We start from the raw sequence: 25,662 nt of genomic DNA, 5'->3' as shown, positions 1-25,662 counted from the left end.
GTGCTGACAGCTTGGATCCTGGAGACTGCTTCAGATTCTGTGTGTCCCTCTCTCTCTGCCCCTCCTGGCTCACGCTCTGTCTCCCTCTGTCAAAAATAAATAAACATTAAAAAATTAAAAAAAAATAATAAGAGTAGGCCATCCTGGGTTTGAATCTTAATCCTGCTATTCACTTAAGCTCTAACATAAAAATAGGATATTCTTTTTGCTTTAGTGTCTTCATGTATGACGTGGATATCAGTCATACCGCGTGGTGTGGTTTTAAGAATTCAATAGGCTAGGGGCACCTGGGTGGCTCAGTCAGTTGGGCGGCCGACTTCGGCTCAGGTCATGATCTCACGGTCCGTGAGGGCTGTGAGTTCGAGCCCTGCATTGGGCTCTGTGCTGACAGCTCGGAGCCTGGAGCCTGTTTCTGATTCTGTGTCTCCCTCTCTCTGACCCTCCCCCGTTCATGCTCTGTCTCTCTCTGTCCCAAAAATAAATAAAAGAAGTTGAAAAAAAAATCAAAAATAAATAAATGTTATAAAAAAAATTAAAAAAAAAAGAATTCAATAAGCTAATACATTTTGAGTAATTGGTATAGTAAACATCATATAAAATGGCTGACTATGAAATAATTTTATAATGCCTATTTTGTTTCAGACTTTTTTTATTATGTTTAATTTGACCACTTAATATTCTTTGAATATGCTGTTTTTAGTTTTTATGCCTTTGGAATCCCTGTCAGATGACATTCTATTTGGCCTAGCCCAGATCTCACCATCTTCAAGGAGCCTTCCTTAATTCCCCTTATTGAAATTAATTATTCTTTTCTTACTTCAACAGAAATTAGTACCTCTGGTAAAAGAGGAACAATAATGATAATTTTACTGAATTTAAATCCAGTGGGAAAAGAGGATATTTAATTCTGTAACGCATACAATGTTTAGAGCAATTTCTGGAATTTATTCAGTTGACTTGTTGACTAAACTAACGTTTATAGTGAGCATCTACTAAGAAAATAATGATTTTACTGAGAAATTTTACCATTGGTGAGTAAATGAATTATTCTGAATTTCATTTTACAAATGAATCCATGCTCCTGTATTATATACATCATGATAGAGATGATAATCACCTAGTAACACGATGGGAAAAAGGTTTTCTGGATGTATGTTTGCGTGTAGAACACTACATGCACCAAAGAGAAAATGAAATGTTTCTTTCCTTATCACATATTTTTTATTGAAGAAATATATAAAACACTATTACATTCAGGAATACATTGCAATCAGAAATATCTAATCCAAAAGAGGAAATTTTTTTAAATAATTTTTTTTTGGAAACAAGGTTATAAAATACTCTGTCTTCTTAATGTCTTCCTCTCCCTTCTCCTAACAAGACTTTTCTGAGAGAACCCATTTATGCATTTGAATGCTTTCCCTACAGGTAATTGCATAGGGTAAGAGATATGACTGAAATTATACATTATTATATTTATTCATTCAATCTCATTTCTTGGGCTTCTGGGTTCATTTTCAAACCTTAAAATAAATGCTATATCAGCTTTATCTCCTACATAAATCAGTATCCTAGCTCTTCAGCAGTGAAGGGGAAATCTTGCTTTCCACTTTCTGTTTTGTTTGATATTTTGAAAATATACCAATTTCAGAGATTTAAGTCATATATGAGTGATACTGACCGTCTTGGAATAATGGAGTTCTCCTCACTGATAATGTTAAAAGAGAAAATGAAATGGTTCTGGTCTTGTTTCCATGAATAGTATTAGGGAAAACATCCACCAGATGTACATTTTCTCTTTTGGAAGCACCCTTAAATCTTTGTGTATTGATGGAAGGAAAAGTTCACAAAGAAATTTTCTTACCCTTCTCACAAGAGATTTCGGTGAAATTCTTATGCTTAGTACTATTTTCTTAATTTCTCAGTCTTAAAGTATTTTCAGTTTTAATACTGTTAGCACCTTACATTTAATTATTCACTAGTTTTTTTCATAATTTATAAAATTATTGTCCCAATAACATGCACAGTTCAAAAGCAGAATATCCACATCAGGATATGCCACAGGACTGAGTGCATGTGAGATGTTACGTGGCTGGGACTGTTAAAATGACCACGGTACTGATGCTCCTTGGCTACCCTATGGATTCGTCAAATTATGGAGTTATGAAATGTAGCAGAATCTTGGTTGTGAATAACTACGGTAAAGAATGACTATAACAACTGGTAACACACGTGATTTGGAAAAGATGAGAAAACATGTAAATAACCTTCTGGCATTATACCGTTCTAGCCATTCAGCATTTAAACTTCACAAAACCCATTTTTTTTTTTTTTTGAGAGATAGTTTTTCTTCCAAGTAGGAAATAGCAAAGACCCTGCAACAGACCAAACTAGATCCTCTCCGTGTCTGATGAAGTTATAACATTGAAACACTGGCCAGAATGCCCAAGCAATGGCCTCAAGGTTTTGTACCACAACTAGCAGGTTGTGGTCATTTTACCTCTCTAGTGCTAGATTCCTCTTCTGTCAAATAAGAGAATTGGGCAAGAGGTTATGTGTGATGCTCCAAATTCTACACTAGTTTTAGTTATAAAGGAACAAATCAAGAAGCAATGAGGTTATTTCCTTCCAAAAGGAATAAGCCCTGACAATAAGTTTATTTCATTTACATTGTCTTACTGGTCATATTATAGTTACCACTATACAGTTTACATATTTTACAGAATTAAATAAAACTATCTTGCTAGAACCTCTCTTTCACAAGCCCACTTTATACCTACAAGGAGTAGCAATCTGTGCAAGTGTTTCCATTTCATTCATTCAGCAGAAGCAGCAATGTTAAAAAGAGAAACACAACTTGGTAGTGGACTTAAATATTTTGTTACATATTCTTGGTAGGAACCCAAAGCTGTATCCCCAGGGTTTTAAGTCTAGAAATGAGTTAGAAGTTCTATGAAGTGAGAAATCATGTTTGTCTTCTTCCCCTATATATTCACGGAGACAAGACCAACACTCCACACATAATAGCTTCTAAGTAAATATTGTTGAATACGTGCATGACTACAGAGGTGCTTTGGAGACTATCTGATTGCCAAATGAAAGCTCTATGACTCAGGTCACTGAAACCGAGTAAACCATATTTCATATGGTTTTTTGACATAATTAGCAAGAATAGAGAAAACATTCCCCTTAAGAAGGAAATACTCTAATACTTTCCCTAAGAACTGTTTATACTCCATCATTGTCATAATTCTTTTGACTATCACAAATTATTTTACAGTTACTGATATAAATCAATAAAGTGCGATACACATTCATCCATATTGATTTATGTATATATGCATATCTATCTATATATATATAATTCTTTTCGGTGAACCATTTTCAGTGGTGCATTCAGCTGGCAAACACTTTCCCTGTATTATATTAACCATGCCCTAAATATTGCATATCTTGAGAAACCGAACAAATGACTTCAGATGTCTAATGATAGATGCTCTATTTTCCTCTTAAATCTTCTTTCAGAAATGTATACTTCATTCATTTTTTCAATTAACAATTTTTAATAGAAATATTTCTCTAAAGGTATTTGCCTGGCAAATGCAGGCAAGATTTCTTTTGCAACCTCTAAGAACAAGAGCATCCTGGTTTACATGACCAGTCCTATAGGGCTGAAGACCTCTAACATTCACCTTATGAGTTATGTGCTATTTATTAGACGGTATTGAAGGATATAAAACATTTTCTTTAAGTTTTTTGGCACACTATTTAAAACCAGAAAGAATTACAAAAGGCTTATCTAAAGTGCTTAGCCATATTCTCCCCCCGCCCCAAAGATATATTCAAAGAGTGGCATTGATCTTAGAATGTTCAAATATTTGTCAGCTGCTAAAATGTTAAATATAGTACATTATACATCTTTGATGGATATGTTGGTGATCACTAGGTGCAAGGTGTCCATATAGAATACTGACCAAAAGCACTTACTGTTGGGAGTAATGTATGTTACTATATCGTGTTACTCTGTGTCGAGATGTCATTGGAGATGTGGAGCCAGTGGTTTGACTTACGTGAATGTTGGGACTCATCATTTGTGTCACTTGAATTTCTGGCCCTACCAAAATACTGCCACTCATTACAGGCCCCATACAGCCATCAGTCATGCTACCGTTGCTCGTGTCAGGCATACCAGGACTAGACAGCACTCTCTCGGCATAGATTACATTGTGCGTGTTGGCTAACTCAGCAGGTATGCAGATATTCCCTTGAACATCATAGACAGGTGCCATTACTGTTTCGGTCACTACAACATTGGGTGCAAGCTGAGGATCGAAAACAATTGTTGTGGGTTGCACACATGGGTCAGCTGTTGTATAAGTCTCTGTCACTACGATATCCCTGTGGATCATGGGTTCCGGTATTGCCATTTCTGCCTGGAATTCAGCTTCTGAGAGGGTCATTCCTGAAGATTCATTAACAAAATAATTAGGCCCCAGCAAAGGCAGGTCAGTACTGATAGGTATACAGGCCTGCTGTGAAGGAAATGGTTCAATTTCTGTGTCTAAGCAGATTTCAGCCAGAGTCCTAAATTTTGGGTCTAAAGTTTCCATGTAGCTTTCATCTAAATCATCCACAATCCAACTGCAGCAACCAATGGAGCCAACAGGAGACCCTACTCCCTCGTGGTCATAAATGAGCAAGCAGTCGTTTGCAGGCCGACATTCATCCTCATCTGCATAAGCATAGGCTTTCTAAAATTAGAGGAAAAACAGGAAGTTAAAAGTTACTTTTCCTTTAAAATAACCAAAGAATAACAACAGTGCTTTAGAGATGTCTGATCTGAGAAGATTATAATGGAATGAACTGAAAAAAACACTGACGATTTTTCGCTGTATTTCTAAATAATTGGAATTTTTAAAGGAGATCAGAAGGCACTAATGGTGTATAGAATCTGAATCAATGTGAACTGCTCTTATTTGAAAGCTAACATTAATAGTTTCTGCGTTTTATTCAGATTTTGGCAATCTGAATTTGTCAGACAATGTTTTAACTTTTTGGATTTATAGTCTTTTGTTTCTGAGGGGTCTAGAAATAACAAAATATATTTAGTTATGTTCAACATGTTATTTCTTTAAGGAGAGAGATATTTGATCAACTTGGAATAAAGGCATGTATAAAGATGTCAGTATCTTTAAGCTTCAGAGACTTATGTCCAAATGTTCAGTGGTTTTACATGACCGAAGCAAAGAGAGCCAAGATGTCTTTGGAGTTAGGTTAACAGGAAGAAGGCACTAAAAGGTTATCTACTGTGATTTTCAAATTATTTTTAATGATGGACCCTTTGAATGTAATGCTAGGTAGGAGCCCTGTATATGGAACTAATGAAAGGGAACTTCTCTGCGGGAAGACGATGAGGTGGCTGCTCTCCTCCAGCTGCTATGGCTCTTGTTGGGTTCCGTGAAATCCTACGGGGCCTGACATAATCTTATCCCCTCTCTGTTTCACAGATAAGGTAACTGAAAGCCCAGAGAGAGTGAATGGCATGCCCCAGACTCAAATAATCATAGAATGCTACCTCACATCCAACTATCCTTTTTACCCTACATCGTGCTGCTTACCCTCTGGTCTATGCAAGACTCTAAATTCTACCATTAGAAATGGATGGTTTTAAGTCTGGAAAGCAATTATTCATGAGTTTGGTATTACCATAAACATGCCGCTTAATATTTTCAAGTGACACCTCTGTAAGAGGATAATCCCCCTTGCCAGGGCACAAGTTGGCTGTGGGGGTGGAGGGTGGTGGTGTAAAACATGGCAGAAAAGAAACACTGTACGTTCTGCAGAGGTTTTATCTTGTAGGGGGAGAGGCTGCATCTCACCACCTCTGAAACCTAGTGCCATTTTTTTAAAGTTTTTTGATTGTTCGTTTTTGGGTTTTTGGTTTGTTTGTTTTGAGAGAGAGAGTGGGAGAGGGGCAGAGAAAGGGAAAGAATCCTAAGTAGACTCCTGCATTGTTAGTGCAGAGCGCGATGTGGGGTCAAACTTACAAACCCTGAGATTTAATGTATCAGGCACCAATTGTAATCAAAGGAAAAATTTCGAAAAATCAAAGGACATTAATGGTAAGGCTCTTTTAATGTTAGTGTGAATTTTATGAATGGTTCATTAGATATAATTTCTATGACATTTCTATGACACATAATTTGTGCCCATTTGTTGGATGTACTTAGTGATATCTATCACTCATCTAAATAATCAATACTGTTCATGTGATGGTATTTGTAATCACCAATTTTAAGGAATAGCTTACATTTACAACAACATCCCTAACATTTTTTGTTGTTGTTGTTAATAGCAGGTAATAACTCATGTATTACCATATACGGAATAAAATAGGCTAGTTGAAATATGAGATGAAATGGATTGCTATTAAATGAAATAAACATACTAACTAGGGATTCACAGGGGATTTATTTACCCTTTGTGCCACCCTGTCAGGCCAACCCAATGCCTATGGAGCTTTCTTCTTTGGGATGCTCAGACCCATGATCCCTTCTCTTAGTGAGGGACACGTATCCCTTGGGGATGGGGCACTGGATAGAGAATAGGAGACCGGGGTTCTAGGCCCTGATATATCACCAAGTCAGGTGATACTCTGTTTCTGAGTTATCATTCTCTTCCTTTCCCAGTCCTGGTTTTTAATTTATTTTTTTCTTCTTTCATTGGAGGTAACTGCAGGGTAGGAAGGACACCATAAAGAGAGGACATGCATACATTTTTTTTTTTTTCTTGATCAGGATCTTCCTGTTTTGCTGCTGCTATGGGAAACAAAGTGCTAAAAGCAAGAGACAGAAGACAGAAAAATGGGAAAAAATGAAGTAGGGAATAATGAGAGATGCTAGCCTTTTCCACGATAGTAAGATGGATGTATGTCAATTGAATATGAAATGCTTTGGCAAATTGGCTTTCTGTATTCTAAGGAGAAATGAAATACTTTTTATTCAGGACTGGAATAGAGTTGAGAATAACTGAATATATTTCAGAAGAACCTATTGCCATCATTGTTATCACTCAGTCTCAAGACTATTTTGTATAACCGTGTGCAGGGGGATTACCTCAGAGAAATAACTGTCCAGGAAAGCCATGTTCAGGCCCGTGTCCGCATATTCCCACTGGGTTCCTATTGTGGAACTCCTCCTCCGTTGAGCTCCTGCTGAACCTCCAGCCGCCACGCCAGCGGCCGTCACAAGGCCTGTGTTCAGTTCCACTCCTGACACACCCCCTTCAACCGTTCCTCCGCCCGCGTAGGTGTTAGTGTAGATTTCTGAAAGGACAGAGCATTCGTGGAACAGTGCTTGAGTGGTCCGCACTGTTCATCCACGTCAAACCCTGCTAGCCACTGTCTGCCATGTTGCACCACCACACATGTGAGTAGGTCCTGGAAAGCAAGGCCAGGAGCTATTTGAAATCCGCCCAGTCTTAGTTCCCTCATAAAATAAAAGTCAGTAAATGGTACAGAGGGAGCCAGCTTTTGGAATTGGCCTCTGATTTGCACAAAAATATCCCCTAGACTCACAGGTATGGAGCCACCCAAGGGGAGCAGGGCCTCTGCCTGTCTGCATCAGTCCTTCTGTCACTGCCTCTGGCAAGCTCCCTGGCCTGTGTGAGAGGGCTTGCACCCCCTCAGGACCGCTCCACAGCAAGGCCAGCAGAAACTGAAACAGTCCTCACTCACTCCGGTGCTGGAGGGAGAGCTGGCTTTCACAGGAATGTTCAGCCACCTTAGACTCTGTATCAGAGTCTGGTTTGGGATACTGAGGAACCACTGCTGAGAAATCTCATGTTTGTCCTAGAATTGGACAACCTCTCTACTTCGTTCATTCATCGCCCACTAGTTGAGTATTTTACAGTATTCCTAGGTGTACGTGGAACTGGTAAATTAGGAGAATGTAAGTCTGGTGAGGCAAATGCATGGATTGCATTGGCAGATATACTGTTTTTTTAAAGGTACTTGTACATGAAATTAATCAAATGCAAATGCATGGATTTAAGAAGAATTCTTCAATGTATTATTAGAAGAGCATATTTGCTGCTTTTTCTTTTCTCTTATTATTATTATTTTTGAACAGCTTTATTACAAATAATGGCTCCGGTAGCTGTCTGTGCAAGGCACTGTTCTAATGTGTATTTTTAATGTATATATACATATTTTTATGTACATGTATATGTGTATATTTTGTGATATATATTATATAAGTTATTTATAGGTAACTTACATAATATATAATAAGAACATTATATATCATACATAATATGTATATATGTCTGTGTATCGCTCTTTACAGGGACACCTTGAAGTAGGTGTTATCATAAACTAAGTCTCAAAGATAAGGAAATTGAGGCCCAGAGAGGTTAAGTGCCGGCCCAAGCACATAGCAGGGGATCAAACTCAAACACTCTGGTTCTAGAGTTTGCCTTTCAAGTTGCTACGCCATACTCCACGGCCTGTAGTTTAAGAAAAGTAAAGCGATGACTTCAAACATGTTACTTGCCCTCTCATTATGCTATCATCCAAAAGTATTGGCAGATACACTGTTTTTTTAAAGGTACTTATACATGAAATTAATCAGGTTAAATAATTTTGCAAACTTTAACAAGAAACAGATTTTGGTGTCCACTGACCAGAAGAATCTATACGATCCTGGGTATTAGAGGCTGTCATTGGTACGCATATATTTGACACATCCTGAAAAGAAAGAGAAACATTTTTGAAATAAATGCTTTATGTTAAACACATAACAAATGACATAGTTTTCTTTCTGTGTGTCGTACAATTATCAAGACATGCTCGCTTGCACTGAAATCCCACCCCGCTCTGGACCATGGCCATCCACTCACCCTGTCCTCCGGGCGGGCCCCTTCTATCCCCCAGGCCTGCATCACTCCATCTCCCCCCTCTGGCACGGGAGCAAACCTCGTCCCCAGGCCTTCGGGCTGTCTTCGTTTGCAGCAACACATGAGGAGCAGGAGGGGCGCCACTGCCCAAGAAAGTGGATAGAGACTTAACACATTGTTGCTCAATTTAGGAAGTCACTGAATATATCATTTTTTGAAACATGTGGAATTATATTTAGAACCAAAGGGATGAATACAAATATAAGAAAGCATCAGTTCTTCCTGAAGAGTTGAATATATAGATCCATGTTTATGAATACAAAACCACCAAATCACATAGACTTTTAGAGCTGGACTGAAGGGAATTTGGGATTATGTAACCGGAGTTCTCTACTGATAGATTAGAAAAATTAGGCCCTTTATACCCTCTATTCCAAGACTCCTAACTGGCTGCTGGCAGATCCAGGATTCTGATTCCTAGTCCCCCATGTGCATGCATGTGCATTTCTATGTGCATATGCATGCACATATAGTCATCTGTATATGTATGTGTATTTGCAAGCCTGTGTACACATATGAATAAATATGTACTTATCTCCAAGAGCATGTGTATAAGTGCAGGTGCCTATATATATATATATATATATATATATATATATATATATATGGACTATGTCTGTGGGTATGTATATGTGTGTATATATATATATATATATATATATATATATATACACATATATTTGCAAATCCATATAAAAACTGATATACACAAATCCGTGTAACCAAACATCATATATACACTATAAGTTAAATACATAATCAGTATATGTAATCAAAAGGATTGAATACAGGTTTCAGTTATAGGACCTAGAAATAGGACTCTTCCTCCACCCTTATACCAACCACATATCACCCTTAAAACCAACCACATATCACCCACCAAATTTAATTGAGCTGTTTACATTTATTTTAAGATCTTGTATACAAAATATAATGGAAACTTTACTTCAGTTCTACACTTTAATCCAGAAATTTACACATTTCTTAAGTTTTCTAAGATTCTAGAATACACTCAGTTTAGTTCTTTGGGTCCCCTCTAGTTGTTTTTTATACTTTTCAAATGCCCTAGTATAACATGCATTCCACTGAGTTAATTACAGGTATGGAAGAAAAATGTCAAAGCTGCTAAGTCAGCGCTTTTTACTGATTTCCCTGAAACAGTTAATCTCACTCAGAGCAAACATCAAAAGTCTTAAATGAAGGCCCTTTGAGAATATAAGTTTTGGGCAAGGACCTCTCCTCTCACTATCACACTACACGCGCCCCCCCCCCCCCCCCCCAAAACACAGCCTGGGCTTCTTCACTGAGAACCGATGACTTTGTCCAAAAGGGTCTTCCCCTCCTATTCTACAATCAGCTTAACAACTCTTGTGCTTTCTTGGCCTGATTAAGGAACAGTCGTGAAATTTTGAGTGCTAGTCCACTGGGAATGTGGCTAATTCTGGGTGTTTATCCCTGAACTACACATTAGCTTCATTAGAGGGCTTAAACATGCCACAACTTGGGTCTCATTTTGAGTATTCCTGCTTGAACATGATTAATTAAAAGACCTCCAATGATTCTAATGTGCAGCTAGGATTGAGAACCTCTAGCTTAATTTTTTTTAATGTTTATTTATTTTTGAGAGAGAGAGAGAGAGCAAGAGCGAGAGAGCATGAGCAGGGAGGGGCAGAGAGAAGGAGACATAGAATCTGAAGCAGGCTCCAGGCTCTGAGCTGTCAGCACAGAGTCCGATGTGGGGCTCGAACTCACAAACTGCGACATCATGCTCTGAGCAGAAGTCAGATACTTAATTGACTAAGCCACCCAGGCACCCTGAGACCTGCTGGCTTAAAGGCAAACTGATACCTCGACTCATCTGCTCTCGTCACGTTCTGGAAAAATATCTCCAATATCATTATGATAATCACTCATGATCTTGGTATTATCTTACAAATTCATATTATTTTAAGAAATAAAGTTTGCCCAAAAGTCATTTGTTATTTTTTCATTCCTCAGAATGATAATGTTTTAGTTTGTACTTACGTATTGAAACATGTTAATGTTTTAGTTTGAAGGATTTAGTCAAAGTGGACTTTAGAATCCAATTTTTGATTTCCACAAAATCTAAAGTATTGAGGTGGGGAACTAAAATGTGTTACTCCTCTGAGGGTCTACATGTTTTAAAACATGGTAGGGAGAGGAGGACACTTTTTGAAATGTTTGCATAGGGACTTAAACATCCCTGTGACCATGGTCCTACTTGCAGATACTCTTATCAAGAATCCAGAGGCTAATTCTCTCTTCTAGGCTCTTCTCCCTGCTTCCTGTTATACGAGAATGAACAGGTCACCTGATCTCACACAGCCTCACTGATTTCTCATTGCCTGTGGACTGAAGCCCAGAATGTTTGGCTTATCATGAACATTCCGGCAGACGGCTCCCAGCCTACCTTTTAGCCTGTCAACTTCCTGAGTGTTCTATGCCCTACCATCCCTCTCCCTGTTTATGATTGGGTTATTCCTTTCAGATTTCCCCAGATACCATCCTCCTTCTAAGAAAACCTTTAGCTTTTAGGGCCTGGCTTGAAGCCACCTTCTCCATAAAGACTCCCAACCTTCCCACTTGGACTTGATTGCTTCTACCTCTCTTAATGCACTTGGCTGAATTTTTCATTTTAGGATTTACTCCATGTTTTGCTATATTATACTTAGGAATTTGCTTGTGTTTTTCATCTTTATGACCCTCACTGACTCTAACTGTAACTATTGAACAAGCACATGCCCTTATTAGCCCCATTGTTTACTTCCAAATTCCCACAAGAATTGCTATAGATACCAAAAAGAAATGGCCAAATGAACCTAGGCATCCCAGTGAGCCTGGTTACATTCTTATTTTGAAGAAGTGCTGAAAAGGGAGATTCAATCCAGTACTTACAAAGCAGTAGTAAGAGTCCCAGGGCAATCATGCCAATCCCTGTTGGTCCAAGACCAACATTTGAACCCTCAATTTGGTCTTCAGTGATGGTCCCATCTATATCACTGGTAACCGAGCTGCCATCCCCTGTGTTGATGCCTGTGGTACTAGAGTACAAACATATGTGGTTGTAGTCACAATCACAGGCCTCTAACTCCACAATCTGTGGCAATTCACATGCTCTGTTAAAGCTGTCCTTCACGATGATTGGGATTTGGTAAACTGTGGCGTATAAAAGCTGCTCAGCCGTCAGGATTGCAGAAGTAGCTGAAAAGAAAGAGAGGAAAAAGAAAATAAATTGGAATTCCTTGGAATAATGCTTCCTAATACGCAAGACTAACCCAGGGCCTGAGTTTTTCATACTCTCTTAGTCATATGGCATCCTATACTTAATTTTTAAACATTTATAATGAATTGTTCAATACTTTTTGCTGCTTAATTATTTCTTTTTTTTTTTTAAGTTTATTTTGAGAGAGAGAGAGGGAAAAGCAGAGAGGGAGGGATAGAGAGAATTCCAAGCAGGCTCCACACTGTCAGCAGAGAACCAGGCACGGGGGCTCAACGCTACGACCGTGAGATCATGACCCGAGCCAAAGTCAAGAGTTGGACACTTAACTGACTGAGCCATCCAGGCATCCCTGAATTGTTATTTCTATGAAGCAGGCTGGGATCCTGTTGCTTATTTCCAAAACAACAATATTTGTCATATTATGTGTACTCAATAAATATTTGTCCAGTGAATGAAGAATATTGAGTTGAAAGGAAATATTGGAAGTTTTCTATTTAGGATTACAGTTTGCAAATACCCTCCTGAAGACTATTGTTTATCTCTTATTCAAAATCGCTGTCCTATCATTTAAATTTAAATTATTCCAATAACTATTTTCCTAATTCTTTGTTACCATTGCCTATCAATTTGTATAGAAACTATTGTTTAAAACATAGGTTGAAATTTATTTATCAACCCAAGGAGGGCTTAGAGATGATTAAGTGTACACCTAAATCATGAATATTAATTGATTAATCCATAACATGCAATAATTATAGGTATTATTATGTATTAATTTCATTTAGCTATATGATAAGCCAGCTATGTCTACCAAAATATAGCCTATGCACAAAGAGTTGAATGAGGTGATGCCATAGCACATTAAGTGAAAGTTTATTCCTTTCTTTAACACCAACATTGAAACAGGACTCTAGGAATATTCTCTCCAATGTGATTATATTTTTTTACTGGCAAATCTATTATATAATTTGAATACCTTTACAAACCTCCACATAGAACCTTTTTTTTTCTTAAATTTTTACTCATAATATCTAGGATCTTAATGAGGAAAAAGTGGTTAGTACTTGTTATTTACCAATGGGATATTGGACTTCATAGGAAGGGTGAATTCAAAGTTGTCTTGATTTTTGTTTCTTTTTTTTTTAAACTTTATTTTTTATTTTTTAAAATTTACATCCAAATTAGTTAGCATATAGTGAAGCAATGACTTTAGGAGTAGATTCCTTAGTTCCCCTTACCCATTTAGCCCATCCCCCCTCCCGCCATGTTCCAGCAACCCTCAGTTTGTTCTCCATATTTATGAGTCTCTTCTGTTTTGTCCTCCTCCCTATTTTTATATTATTTTTGTTTCCCTTCCCTTATGCTCATCTGTTTTGTCTCTTAAAGTCCTCATATGAATGAAGTCATATGATTTCTGTCTTTCTCTGACTATTTCACTTAGCATAATACCCTCCAGTTCCATCCACGTAGTTGCAAATGGCAAGATTTCATTCTTTTTGATTGCCCAGTAATACTCCATTGTATGTATGTATGTATATATATATATATATATATATATATATATATATATATATATATACCACATCTTCTTTATCCATTCATCCATCGATGGACATTTGGGCTCTTGCCCTACTTTGGCTATTGTTAAATTTTTTTTTTCAACGTTTATTTATTTTTGGGACAGAGAGAGACAGAGCATGAACGGGGGAGGGGCAGAGAGAGAGGGAGACACAGAATCGGAAATAGGCTCCAGGCTGTGAGCCATCAGCCCAGAGCCCGACGCGGGGCTCGAACTCCCGGACCGCGAGATCGTGACCTGGCTGAAGTCGGACGCTTAACCGACTGCGCCACCCAGGCGCCCCAACTTTGGCTATTGTTGATAGTGCTGCCATAAACACGGGGGTGCATGTGTCCCTTCGAAACAGCATACCTGTATCCCTGGGATAAATGCCTAGTAGTGCAGTTGCTGGGTCATAGGGTAGTTCTATTTTTAGTTTTTTTGAGGAACCTCCGTACCATTTTCCAGAGTGGCTGCACCAGCTTGCATTCCCACCAACAATGCAAAAGGGATCCTCTTTCTCCACATCCTCGCCAAAAGTTGTCTTGATTTTTAATGGGGTTACTTTAATGTGCTTAACTTTTTAAAATATTGAAATGATTTTGTGGAAAAGAGCCAAAAGGTTTTTTTATGAAAACAAGTTGCCTAATTTCCTCTTTTGACTAAGTGCTTAATGGTGGTCTGTTTTCTGGCATCATCTTAGGGTTTCTCCATTCTACGAATGGAAAAGCTTAGTGGCCTCGGGAGATGGGACTCTCTGAGGACTGACCCCTCTAAAAATCTTTAACTGTTGCCTCAAATGAATATGAGATTAGGGAGCTATTGTAGCCCAAATGAGGTCCTCTTAATGGCATTTCATTTCTATGTATATTTAACATCTCAGGGAAATAGAACCTAAGGTATGTAAAACGTTATCTTCTCTGAAATTTACTTTCATTTTAAAAATCAATTTCAGGCATTTATTTTTACATAGCAATAGTTAGCACAAACATACATATTCCTTGGGTATCTTTACTCTTTAAGTACTTTGGTTTATGTATTTCCTTGTATCTAAATTCTCACATAATTTTTTTTTAATTTGCAAATTTTTTATTTTTTTAAGTTTTGTCTTTTTAAAAAAAATTGTTTTTAATGCTTATTTTTGAGACAGAGAGAGACAGAGGATGAGTGGGGAAGGGGCAGAGAGAGAGACACGCACACCAGAATCTGAAGCAGGCTCCAGGCTCTGAGCTGTCAGCACGGAGCCCAATCCGGAGCTTGAGCTCAAAAACCGTGAGATCATGACCTGAGCTGAAGTCAGACACTTAACCAACTGAGCCACCCAGGCGTCCCAATTCTCCCATAATTCTAATTTTAATTCCGTGTGTACTACACCTTAATAATATATATGTACTACTGTTTGCTTAACCATTCTTCTCATATTGAGCAATTCGGATTTAAATTTTTACCTTTACAGAGTCTGAGCTCATCATTATTTCTAAAAAAAATTTCATTGAACTTATGTGCATTGATCTTATGATATTAGAAAATATGTAATCGTATCTATGGGATACTTGAGTTGCAGAAACTTTTAAGTGATTTGCCTGAAATAATTTAGAGTAGGGAATTACGACATATGGTGAGTTAGTGAAGGACTCGATTTCAAACTGTTCAAATATTGGTTTAGCACACCATATGAAATGGCAAATAAACTGATATTTACATACTAATATTTGTAATTGCAGTATTGATAAAACATGTTTACTTTTATTTCAGTTTAAAATTTTTCCAAATATCCTAAGTGTGAATATGAAAGATTTTCTCATTTAATATGAATATGGCAAGAATCTTAGAAACAGAGATAGAAAGTATTACATAACTTGCCTAATTATTTGGTAATTGTTTTTGCTTTTGGTCTTAAAGTTTGAGCAAGTTTGGATTCCACTTACCATTTATTGATCTGATATCCCATAAGTCAGCTGTCCCTGGTGGCTGATCAGCCACACAGAAGGTAAAGGGAGCCCCGTAAGAATGATCATAAACAGAGATAAGGATCGATGGAGAGGCAATGCAGATGTATTTACTTTCAGCAAAAATGACTGGACAGTAATCATGAACATCAGGAACTTCGATACATATGGTTCCTGTTGCTGTTTTCCCAGAGCCATCTGAAATAGCAAAGCATCATGAGTATTGGGGTAAATGGTGTCAGGGAGAAAATCCTTTCTTATATTCTATGATGATGCCACAACATAGAGGAATAGCATGAATGACTCCTGAAGTGGTGCATGATGGGTTCCTGCTTACTTCAATGACCTGAAGCCACTCTTGTCTTTGCTCACTACCTTCCAGCCACACTGGTTTCTTTTTAATTCTTGAAACAAATTTCTTCCTAACCCAGGACTCTTGTGCATTCTATTCATTCTTCCCAAAATGTTTTTCACCTCCATTTCATTCAGCCAACTCCTACACATCCCAAGATGCAAAATTAAATGTCCTTCAAAACAGGCTTACAGTTTCTAGTCTCATGCTGTCCCCATAAACAAGACTCCCAGTCCAGTCTAGAGCCTTCCATTCAGGATGCTGATTGATTTCTGTATTTGTAGGAAAATAACCACAATTGAAATTAAAGAATTGTCTGTATGCTTTTTCTTTCTGTTTTACTATTTATTTTAATTCCATCCATTAGATGCTATTTCTCCCTGAAATGGCACTTCTGAAAACAAATATAAATCTATGAGGTTTTTTTCCCTCACCCATTCAAAACAAATTTTTGGTCAATATAGTTAATTAGAAGGGCAGAAGAGCAAGAAATTTGAATCTGGACTTTTAGTTCACTTTTCCATCTGGATGGCTTGTGCCTATGCAGATACTCTGCTTAGGCAAGTAAACAATAGCCCTTGTTTTAGTTTTCTGTTGATACATTTTGACAGTTTTTTTCTCCCTCTTTATCACTTGATGACTAATTTTTATTCTAGTTATTGAAGATATTCACATATGACCAACATGCAAAGATAGGCTGTGATCAACATGGTTAGAGTCCTTTTAAGGAAGTGGCTTTCTAGTATGCTGATAACAAATAAGACTATAATATTTCTATAACTGACGCAGGTGTTAGAAGTGACACAGAATGAAGACCAGAATGTATGGACTATAATGACTTGGGGATTATCACGGTTTCTTTTAAAATCTTTTACTGCCCATTTATCTTTTTCTTTGGCTACTGTAGAGCTCAGACGTAAACAATGCAAACCTACAGTATCTATCTTCTATTAGGTGTATATCTAGAACACCTATTTTCTTTCTTCTTTTCTAGTTACTGACCTTTTTCTGTTTTGTTCTGTAGTAGCTGGTTTCCTAGGCACTGTTCAGAGCATGATTAACTGTTGGTAAATAAATAAACTCCTGTTGCTATCACTAAAAAGGAATGCTTAATAGCTTTTCCCGTGAGAAGCAGCTCAGTTACAAGTTAGTTCAGTGCATCTGCTCTTATGACTTTTAATTTGGCTCTTCTATTTGGAATAACCTTGTGCTTTAACATCTTACTTTGGACATGTCTACTCAAGCAGCACTTACACAGGCCTCTCATTGTAGCTCAGTTTTAGTGGTTCTAAAATAACTATACTCTGGGACACTGACTTTCTCCTAGGTCATTCCCAAATGAACTTTGCATACACCTTGTAGTGCTTCCTTTACGTAAACATTCCTAACATACTCTGAAAGTTGAATGAAGCGTCTCAAGAAATGAGGCCAGAAGCAGAAATTGAATTTTATTTATAGACTTAAACTTTTATGCTTTCTGCTGTAAGCCACATACTGTTCTTTTTTGGAAGTAGGTAAAATAAATTATGCTTAAATGTAAATAATGGTATGGGTGGACTGAATTCAGTTCTTGATCTAAGGTATTTAGAACTCTCTGTAAGTCTTGCAGACACACTAAATATGTTATTTGAGTCAATCTACTATAAATATTAGAATTACATTTATATTTAATGGAATAACAATAATTTTATTGAAATATTGAAAACAAATTTTCTTACCATCTACAGCCAGGATCTCTGCTGTGTATATCCCATTGGTAATATATTTTGACTTCTTATCAAATTCCCTAGACAACTGTAGCTCACCAGTCCTTGAATCTACTTTTAACCAGCTGCCTGCATCATGTCCTATGATATACCTGTTTTTAAATAAATAAGTTCATCATTTGCTTATGTGAAAGTTAATGATTTTAAGTCACATGCAATGCATTAAACTTAAATATAGTGTTTGTATGTTTTACAGTGATAATTGCCTTGGTTTATAAAATGTATATATATCGATAAAATTTTAGTGTTGAACATATTAATACACAGGTTCACAACAGAGTTTTAAAATTTCATACTTCTTACTCTTCTAGCTCTTAATATAATTGTTAGTAAAATGTATGAGTCTCTTTCAGGTTTGTTTATTGTAGCAATATCTACTGAGGGAATATACTTTATTCATTTTTACATGTGGTGCCCTTCGTTTTTCCTAGATTTTAAGGTGTATTAGTTTTAGGGTACCTTGCTGTTGGCCTGTTATGGGTTTTAGTATTATATAAATAATATAATAATATAATGTATTCAAAATGCTTGACCTTACTGAAAGAAGATCTGGCCTCTGTACCAGGTACAATTTCAAGTGTCCAAGGCACTTATTTGACACATCCTTTTTCTCTATCCCATACTGATAGACTTCATAATTTTTGTTGTCTATCTATTTGTTAACCTATTAAGTAATCAAATTGTTAATATCAAAGTAATTTACAAATCAATAGACTGTTGACTCCAAAAATATTAGGAGGAGGAAAGAAGAGAGACAAGGAAGGAGAATACACTTACATATTTCACTAGTCATTTTCCAGAATATCTTGTATAGATCTAATTCATGTATAATCTGTGTACCTAGTGCCTCTAATGCCTACCTTTCTACTTCTCCAGTTCTGAGTTTATACTCATCAAATTTCTGAAACACCTGTGTTTTAGTTTCTATTATCTTTTTTCTTCCTCTTAAGCTGGTGGTTGAAATTAGTCCCAGAGTCATTAGATAACAGGTTTTAAGGAAACAAGCAGTGACTCATCTTTTATGAGGTCTTATAGTTTACAATATGGCTTACTCAGCCTGGGGCCAGGGTGGTAACAACTGGCCACAAAAAGATCAGAGAGACTCAGGGAGTCAGAATCTCCTAGTAGTTCTTTGACCTTATAGTTGCTCCCTGTACACAATTACCATTCTAACCTTTTGGAGTCCATATTGCAAAACTCAAGACGTATTTCAACCCACATACACTAGTACATTCTATATGAACTAACACTGGACAAAACCACATTTTATCACTTTGATATGAGCACAGTATTTGTGGTACCTGACATTTGTTGCAGGATTCCCTGTGTCCATATCTATAGCTGTATATGTGCCAAGCACATAATTCAATAAGGAATTTCCTTTTATTCCTTCTCGAATACTGAAGGTCATGGAATTTGGATGAAATGTGGGTCCTTCTCTCACATTAACAACCTGAATTCTCACAGGGGTTGAGTGCATTCGGAATTGAGAAGCAACTGAGTGGTGAAATTCAGCTTGGTTTTTAACTCCAATACTAAGATGAATATTAGGCATTTGTTCATAATCCAGCATCTGAAATGATAGAAAGTAAAAAACTCTGAAAAGACAAAAGAGCTCTCTTTTGGTAGAATAAGTAGCCATGATAAGAAAGCAACATGCTAGAGTGAATTCCAGGAGTTATGTTATTCAGATTTTGAATTGATAAAACTTTATTAATTACTGCATTAGACACTTCAGACATGTTATTCCCTTTATCTATTGGCATAAGCAGGTATATAGGTCATTTATACCTACACAGGTCATTTGGGCCTGTGACTTAGGTTGGACTCAGACTTCTTATATAAAAACCCTGAAGTCAAAAATGATTTCTTTCCAAATGAGAAAAATGAAAAATAAACTTAGAATGAAATAAAAAAATGTTCACAACTGGTGAATGAATAAATAGGACCCAGGTTTTCTTTGTAGAATTCACATCTAAGAAGCTCTTGAAATCAGCAGAATAAGGGAGCTTTATTAGTATAGTTGAACATGTAATTTAAAAAAAAATGAGGCAAACAACTTCTAAAGAAGAATTCATGATTATTATATGCAGCCCTAAACTATAATTTAATTGTGCTGGGTCTGGTGGACAAGAAGATTTCTTCACAGGGCACATTCAAATAAGCAAATAGCTTTCCCAGAGAAAAGTCACCTTTAAAATGGGTTGTTTGAATAAAAGGTGAATGGAATCTTTTGATCCCGAATGATTGATGTGGTGACATGAAAAGTCACCACCAACAATTCAGCATAAAGCCGACTGTGAATTGTGTACTAAAAAAATGGATTTTCAGTTGGAAGAGTTCCCTCTTATACAACAAGTGAAAAAGCAGTTGTGAAAAAGGGAGTCCTGGACAAAGACTGTTTAGAAGTGTTCCGGAAGATAACGGAGCATCCCTTATATCACATTTGCCAACAACAGTAGTTGACATAACAATGCCATCAATAAGACCCTGAGGTAAATCTCTGCTTCTCAAGGAAATTCTATGACATCATAAATATTTTCTCAGTAAATTTTAGTTAATTTCTTCATAAGAGCTAATAAGATGGAAATAGTCACAGGAATTCAGTTAGGTCCTTATTTGGGACTGGCTCACTATGATTTACTTACATTTCAGCTCAAATCTTTCAGTTTTGGGATTTTGAGTCTTCTGTACATCTGTCCCCTCCCTGGTCCACACAATGCCTAGCACAGAGCTGACTATGAATGGTGTTCTCAAAAATAGATTTTCAACCAGAAGAGACCTGTCTTCTACAACTCAGTTTTTATTTTCTAGAATTCCACACTGTCTTTAAACAAATGAAAAATCTGAGATTCTTTTTTTTCAGGTAGAGAAATCTCTTGGAGTTTTTGGTGCATACACACGTATGCGCTCTTTGTTAGAATAGTTCTCTCCCTTTTGAATAGAGGGTGGGGGAGAATATTAATATGTGTATAATGTTGTGTCAATTACAGATGTTCACGGAATATGGTGTGAGGAAATTGGTTGGGGGGCTAATCTTCCCTCCAGTAAGGAAGATAAAAAGCAGAGGAAAGACAGAAAGCCTCTCTAATATTCTTTGCAAATGGGATCTTTTATCAAGAGTTTTGCGATTGTGCAGAGGTCAGGGTTGTGCAAAAAGCAATAAAAACAACTACGAGTCTCTGCTTGGAGTTAGAAGAGAGAGGCTGGAACGAATCAAGTTTCTGTGGTTGAAGACCTGACTGAAGAATACTCATAAAGGATATGCTGATATGTGTTAAAAGGGTGAAGCTAGTCTTAGAGAGTCTACAGGGGGCTCAGGAAGGGCTCAGAATGAAGATAACCCAACCAGAAATAGATTTGGCTTCTGGCAGGTTTTTTTGCTATTTAAAAAATTTTTTTAATTTTTAAAATTTAAAATTTTTAAATGCTTATTTATTTTTGACAGAGAGAGAGACAGAGCATGAGTTGGGGAGGGGCAGAGAGAGGGAGACACAGAATCCGAAGCAGGCTCCAGGCTCTGAGCTGTCAGCACAGAGTCCGATGCGGCTCGAACCCACAGACCATGAGGTCATGACCTGAGCCGAAGTTGGACGCTCAACCGACTGAGCCACCCAGGCGCCCCAGAGAAGTTAAGCTGTTAGAGTCTCCCATGCAATTTTGTATGTTTGGTTTTGGTTTTGGTTTAGGTCAACATGACCCTGCTATTTCCCAGAGGGGATGCCGGTTCATTTTAGAATTAAGTATGGAAAAAGGTAGATCAGCAGTGTGTATACAAAACAGGCAGTTTTTCCATGGCAATTCCCCATGAGGGAATTGTTAAATATCTGCCAGGGTGTGTATGTTCTCCTTTCTAGGAATTGACATTTTCTGGTGGAAGTGTGTCTGGGCGACATGAGCAGGGCACATGCAGTTGGGAAGGGGCACAGAGGTGAACAGAGGGAGATGTCTGAAGGTACTAGTTCTTGCTTCAAACTTGTTTGACTGGCCCCGGATTACACGGGGAGGCATGGAGGGGGCAGTTAAGTATGACTTTGGAATCAGAGAGCTCTGGTTGGATCTTGTCTTTGTCATTTGCCACCTGGCTGAACTTAAGGCAAGTTAGTTTTCCTCTTTTGATTTTGTTTCACTTTCTATAAAAAAAGAATCAAAATATTTTTCTCCCAGAGTTGTGACGGTTTTAAAACCTCTGTATACACAGTATGACTGACTAGCTGGTGTTTAGTGACTGCTTAATAAACATTAATTAAAATTATTATAAAAATAGAGAAGCAATATGTCTTTGTTAGAATTCCACTTGTAATATTTTGCTTGTCTTCTCAGTGTTGAAGTGAATGTGTATACACACACATATTATTTGTTACTTTTTCTGTATACATGTATTGATAAATAGTGAAAAGAAGTTATTGACAAATTTTTTTTACCTTCTTAAAGATTTTCTCTTGTTAAACTACAAGTTCCTTGAGAACAAGGACCATGTCTTAGTCACCTTCATATCTCTAGCACATAGCAGTTCTCAATCCTTAGACTAAGAAAAGGGTTATAGAAAGCTCAGTCAAAAGCCCATGACTAAGAGGCCAGTTTCCATGAGGTTAAATAGCAGCTTGAGTGAAAATGGAGAGGGTACAGGACATTAGTGACCTTGTTCCAAATGCCAAATTCTGGAACTCGACACATATGTTCTCTAAATACATAGTTGTGGCTAAGTCCTGAAATACATACTGAGGCTTTAAATATCATTTTAATTAGCCTTTCCATATTATTTTGATGTTTTTAAACATACTTTTCCTGCTTTCTTTTTTTAAAATTATTTTTTAATGTTAATTTATTTTTGAGAGAGAGAGACAGAGTGGGAGCAGTGGGGAGGGGCAGAGATAGAGGCAGACACAGAATCTGAAGCAGGCTCCAGGTTCTGAGCTGTTAGCATGGAGCCCGACGCTGGGCTCAAACTCACAAACTGTGAGATCATGACCTAAGCTGAAGTCAGATGCTGAACCGACTGAGTCACCCAGGTGCCCTTCTGCTTTCTTTAATGGACTTGAGAAGTTATCATCCAGGAAAGAAAGATAGACACTGCATAACATCTAATACTGTCTTGACCAATTTTTCATGAACTTGAATTTCCCATAGTTGTGTGTGTGTGTGTGTGTGTGTGTGTGTGTGTGTGTGATGAACTGAGTATATTTAAGAAACCCAAAACCCTTTAGCTCTCACAGAAGACACATTACGTAAGTAATAGTGCATTGCCCGCATTCTGAACATGTCTTCTTTTTCAGTTTTATAATTTTTTAGAAATTATGAATTATACAGTCAAGCTTGGTGACTCGCATTTGGGTGAGAGCCTCACCATCCTCAATGTTCTGTGAGTTTCTACTATCTTCTGAACACTGGGCCGGATGCTAGGAATGGAAAGGTATTTAGATCAAGTTGTTTATATGCAAAGCTCTTACAATGTCTTTTAGCAGTTTCAGAGACAGACCAAAAGCAAAGAACAGTGACATGCTATAAGCTAAGAAGCTAAGTCAATGATTAAGATGGTAAGAAGATGGGTAAGAATTATCTGACATGTCTAGATCTTGATTTTTAACTGAGATGCAAGGTTGAACAAATTCTATCCCTGAAAACAAACTTGACTAAATATTCAGAATTTGTTAAGATGGTAAGTAACCTTTTGTCTCTCTTTTCCTTATCTATGTTAATTTGGCAATGGCTGTTTTTCTTGTTCCCTCATTTCCATTTTTACTGCTATTGTCTTAAATCAGGTTCTTATTACCTTAGGACTCAATTAATATAATAATTATTTTCTTAATTTTATTCTTTCCAGAGTTGAGCTCATAGTGTGACTGCTATTGAAAAAAAAATCCCCAAACTTTTCTTGGCCTATAATTAGGGATTAGTAAAGTTTTTTTGGTTAAGAGCTGAGAGTAAATAGTTTAGGCTTTGGAGGTCATATACAGTTTTTGTCTTAAACATTCAACTCAGCCATTCGAGTGTGGAAACAGCCATAGAAAATAGTGAATGAATGAATGAGTGTGGTTGTTTTTTTAATAACATTTTATGTGCAAAAAGCGACTATAGCCCATGGGCTATAGTCTGCTGACCTATGGCCTCAAGCAATGTTTCTCAAACAGGAAAGCTCTGGTATATTCTTCGAGTCCTTGTGTTCTCTTAAGAAATTTTGAAATTTTGTGGGTTCATTTGAATGACAATCTTAGAAAGTATACATAGACATTTTCCATAATTTTGATTACAACCTCATAAATTAATACACTGCATGATTTCAGTGCTAGTGTTTTGTGGTAAAGTAGTAATACTTCAGTTGCTCTAGAAAATTGCAAAGAGAACAGAAGGACTGTATAGAGAAATGGTATGTTTGCATTAGAGGGAGGCTATATCAGGCTTCCTGATATACGGCAAATGGCATAAGGAAAAGTAGTAACGGAATGAAATAATTACAGGTCACTATGTACCAAATTAAATGTGTGCATGTGTCTATCAGTATATACTTTCATAACTATGAGTTCTGTTTATGTTGTTTGTACTGATTTTGCTGAAGGAAAAAATTAAGTTCCCCGATCACATCAATGTTAATTTAAATCTTATTGGTTTGTAGTTTTAGTTGTTTCTTATTTGTAGTTTTAGATTTTATTGCTGTCCATAAGACAGATTAGATTTATTGCTCCATAAATCATAAAGTAGTTTAAGAAAAATTAATCGGTAGGAAAAAGTCAAGCCCTACATTCCAGTATTCAAGGTTCTCAGCAGACCCAACTCTAATCATCATCTTCGCTCTTGCATCTCATTGTTTCCCTCCATGAACATCTGATACAGCCCCCCAAATTGCTCGTGGTGTCCTGAGCATGCTTTCCTTTTCCTCCCCTCAACTTGTTTGCTCATTTCAGCTCTCAACATTAGCAATCTCAGTTGTAAGGTCTTGCTTACACCGTCTTCTCTGCCTGAAACCTTTTCAGACAAACCCAACTCAGAAAGACCTCACCTCTTAGAAATTATTTCATGTTTCACCCTTTCGGCCATTAATTATGTTTAACATTATAACATCTGTACAAGCACTTCTTTGTTTTTAACTCATCTTATTATCTAATTCAGGAGTACATGCCTTGTTTTCTTAACTAGATATTGGGCACTGTGAGAACAAAACAGCCTCCTTAATTCTTACTTCTCTTGGTAACAAAGAGCGTGTTGCTGAGCTGGAAGGCTCAGACCGACATAGTGAGCTAACTTAGGGCACTAGTCACGCAAGTAGTATTCAAGGTTATAGAGTGTTTTTTTTGGTAGCAAGATTCTTTCTGGAAGAGGAAATTAAAACTTCTTTAGAAGAAAACATTGCAGGGGTGCCTGGGTGGCTCAGTTAGTTAACATCTGACTCTTGATCTCACGATTGGTGGGATCAGACCCCTTGTGGAGTTCATGCTGGCAGCATGAAGCCTGCTTGGGATTCTCTCTCTCCTGTGTCTCTCTGCTCCACCCCACCTCAAAGTAACTAAATAAACTTTAAAAAAAGAAGAAAATACTACAGGTCCCAAACTGTACCTTGACGACTTTCAAAATGCCCTCATTGGTTCGTGGGTCTGTTTGAATATCGAACCAATTCCCATCATTTCCGGAGAGGATTAAATATTTTGCCAGCCAATTATCGGTGCCTTCTTCATCAAGATCAATTGCTTGTAATCGTATCAGCTCCGAATTTAGACAATTCTCTTCAATACTTGCTGAGTACTGAAAAGACATGGATCAATTTTATAATCAATAAAGTTTCAAAGGAGGAAAGATATTTACTAATACATAATTATCACTTAAGATACTAACAACAAACTATG

The 25,662-nt window shown here is 37.2% G+C and overlaps 2 protein-coding genes across 6 annotated transcripts in view; one reads left to right on the top strand and one right to left on the bottom strand.

Annotated features, from left to right (window-relative positions):
* Positions 1 to 25,662, top strand: part of DSC1 (desmocollin 1) — a 353,895-nt gene that overhangs the window by 74,860 nt on the left and 253,373 nt on the right. The window lies entirely within an intron of this gene.
* Positions 1,183 to 25,662, bottom strand: part of DSG4 (desmoglein 4) — a 46,644-nt gene continuing 22,164 nt past the window's right edge. The window contains exons 8-16 of the mRNA XM_027068697.2: positions 25,376 to 25,561; positions 19,126 to 19,397; positions 17,777 to 17,916; positions 15,686 to 15,904; positions 11,872 to 12,177; positions 8,899 to 9,038; positions 8,683 to 8,746; positions 7,116 to 7,324; positions 1,183 to 4,751 (exon numbers count right to left, since the gene is read on the bottom strand). Coding sequence (XP_026924498.1) covers positions 3,984 to 4,751; positions 7,116 to 7,324; positions 8,683 to 8,746; positions 8,899 to 9,038; positions 11,872 to 12,177; positions 15,686 to 15,904; positions 17,777 to 17,916; positions 19,126 to 19,397; positions 25,376 to 25,561 — 2,304 coding nt within the window. The 3' untranslated portion in view covers positions 1,183 to 3,983. The remainder of the gene's footprint in view (positions 4,752 to 7,115; positions 7,325 to 8,682; positions 8,747 to 8,898; positions 9,039 to 11,871; positions 12,178 to 15,685; positions 15,905 to 17,776; positions 17,917 to 19,125; positions 19,398 to 25,375; positions 25,562 to 25,662) is intronic.

The sequence above is a fragment of the Acinonyx jubatus genome, chromosome D3 (assembly GCF_027475565.1).
Source record: "Acinonyx jubatus isolate Ajub_Pintada_27869175 chromosome D3, VMU_Ajub_asm_v1.0, whole genome shotgun sequence".
NCBI lineage: Eukaryota > Metazoa > Chordata > Mammalia > Carnivora > Felidae > Acinonyx > Acinonyx jubatus.
The sequence above is the reverse complement of the archived record's forward strand: the minus strand, read 5'-3'. Positions and strand labels throughout refer to the sequence as shown.